Here is a 2,500-nt window from a genome sequence, read left to right as displayed (position 1 = left end):
CCGTATTTAGTGGGAATAACCAGGTTAATACTGCCATGCGTTTATTTTTAAAACTTGCTCACTGAACAGGAAGTCCCTCTTTGCACATGTTAATGCAGTGTAATCAGACCGTAGTCATGTTATATTCAACGGTAATAATGAGGCTTACAAAAACCGACATAAACTGACTTATTGTTCATAGAATGATGCCTTTGTTGACAAAAGCAGTTGATGTCGATTGAAGCGGGCACTTTTAAGTATTAAGAGGAACTCTGTGAACCCCCGTGTGAACTTGGCTTCACGGACGCTCCCATGCTGACGTTCAGGTTCTGCCACAAGACTGATGGAAACGCACAAATCTCTAGGAGTTCTTTTAAGCAAAATCTTGGACAAACATGGATTTATGGTGGCTGTCTCCTCAGAAAAACATCCATCACATGCTTAGTTTGTGTTTGCAAGGAGGAGGTCTACATGTATTAGTTTGACAAATGACAGCAACGTCAGTGAGGTCAATGCTGCTCTCTGAGAAATGGAAGCTTGTCGCCATTGACAACAGTTTCTACGGCGATTACAGCACTTTAGAATAGACCAGCATGGCAGCATCTTTGCTCCAGAAAGAACTTGCTTGATAAATGAAAGTCTTGAATGTTAACCCTGAGGCTGACTGTGTGCAGCTGGAGGAAGGTCACACGGGGCGACTGGAGCGCACCGAGGACCTGTGGCTGCGCGTAAGGAAGGACCACGCTCCTCGACTCGCCCGCCTGTCGTTGGAGAGCCGCTCCCTCCGAGATGTTCTGCTACATGGTGAGTTGTCAAAGCATCCTCTCGTCACACACTCACGCGCACATACTCCTCATATATGTAATCTGTGTTTATTAAACATGTCCCAACTTGCAAACACTAACATTCAAGTGGTTTGAAGGAGACTTATAATCAAATAAGATAATAAGCTGAGGGGGAGGAGCTCCTCCCTCTCAGCTTCTGACCATGAGGAAACACAAAAAATGTAGGATCAAGTATTATTTTCATCTAATCTTGGCATGCACACAATGACATGCAGTGACATAAATGCTGCTAAAAACAGCTGTTTCTGAATCGATTGGCGAGTATGCATGTGTACTTAATGTAGTGACCGGGTGAATCTATATAATGTTTGTGAAGTTTATTTTTGACTGTGTCTGGGGAAAAAAAATAACGGGGACAACTTCAAGATACATATTTAAACAGTGTACATTTTCAAAAGATAAATTACTATACTTTTGGAGAGAGTGGGGCGTGGTTTCATTTGCAATCTGGGAACGCCTCCAAAGTCAAACGCTTTGCAGACAGTCTCCAAAAGCGGATTATAAAAGTGACTGACTGTGGAGCAAAATGTATATCAAAGCATATCCAATACATATTAACTACTGTAGAGCAGGGTTTTTTTTAACCTTTTTGACCTGGGGCCCAACTTTTTCACTAAAGAAGAGGCCGGAGCCCACTCAAGTATTAACACTGAATTAGTAATCTTACAGTGCAAAGTAAGCAGCCCATATTATTCTTCCTGATACTTCACAGTTTATTATGGGCACGTTAACTTTTAGCATACTTGTGAGAACATTAGCATGGTGACGTTGTATGCTAGCTGTTTAGCTAATTTTGTGTGTTTCAAAACTAATCAATCATGGACTTTTCTACTTGGTAATTTTGACCAAGTGTTCAGTTCAGTTCAGTTTATTTCAAACATGCATACGATAAAATGTAATGCATCACATATTTCCAGTTGTTTCATTACAGCACGTCCGAAAAGGAGTAGGAAGAAGCAGAGCTTGTTTAATCTTACCCCTTTTCATATCATAGCAATTTTGTCCCATTTCCTTGTTCTCTGTTTGTAACAGAAAAGTGAATAAATGAATAACAATAAGTAAACATTAAGTACATAAATAATCATTATCTAAAAAAAAAAAAGGTTCAAGATGTTCATCATAATTGTTCTTCTTTGTACTTTGTGTATGCTTGTAGTTTGAACAGTCTCTTAAACTGAATCATATTGGTGCTTTGTTTGTTTTTTTGCTTAATCCATTCCATAAATTAAATTCCACATACAGATGTGCCAAAGGTTTTAAGTGTTGTACGCGCATACAAATGTTTTAAATTAGATTTTCCTCTAAGGTTATATTTCTTCTCTTTTTTGTTTGAGAATAATTGTTGTACATTCTTGGGTAGCAGGTTATAGATTGCTTTGTACATAATTTTAGCAGTTTTCAAATTCACCAAGTTGTTGAATTTCAATATTTGTGATTCAATAAATAATATCCCTATATTTCTACACAATAACCCAGATATGGTAACACTAGCGAGCAGTAGAGAATATGAAGAGATTTTTGGTCCAGAATATATTTCGCTTTATTCATTATTGACGTGTTTCTTGCTACTTTATGTTATATATTTTTTATATGACGTTTCCAGTTCATTTTTATCATCTCTTATTACACCCAAAAATGTGTTTGTTTTTTTACCCTTTCAATGTCTATTCCGTCTA

At 37.8% G+C, this 2,500-nt stretch overlaps 1 protein-coding gene across 1 annotated transcript in view; it reads left to right on the top strand.

Moving 5' to 3' along the window:
- Positions 1 to 2,500, top strand: part of dstyk (dual serine/threonine and tyrosine protein kinase) — a 94,300-nt gene that overhangs the window by 73,313 nt on the left and 18,487 nt on the right. Inside the window, exon 8 of the mRNA XM_062053492.1 lies at positions 654 to 783. Within this exon, the coding sequence (XP_061909476.1) occupies positions 654 to 783 (130 nt within the window). The remainder of the gene's footprint in view (positions 1 to 653; positions 784 to 2,500) is intronic.

Source organism: Entelurus aequoreus, linkage group LG01 (assembly GCF_033978785.1).
Source record: "Entelurus aequoreus isolate RoL-2023_Sb linkage group LG01, RoL_Eaeq_v1.1, whole genome shotgun sequence".
NCBI classification, from domain to species: domain Eukaryota; kingdom Metazoa; phylum Chordata; class Actinopteri; order Syngnathiformes; family Syngnathidae; genus Entelurus; species Entelurus aequoreus.
This window is presented reverse-complemented; position numbering and strand designations above follow the sequence as displayed.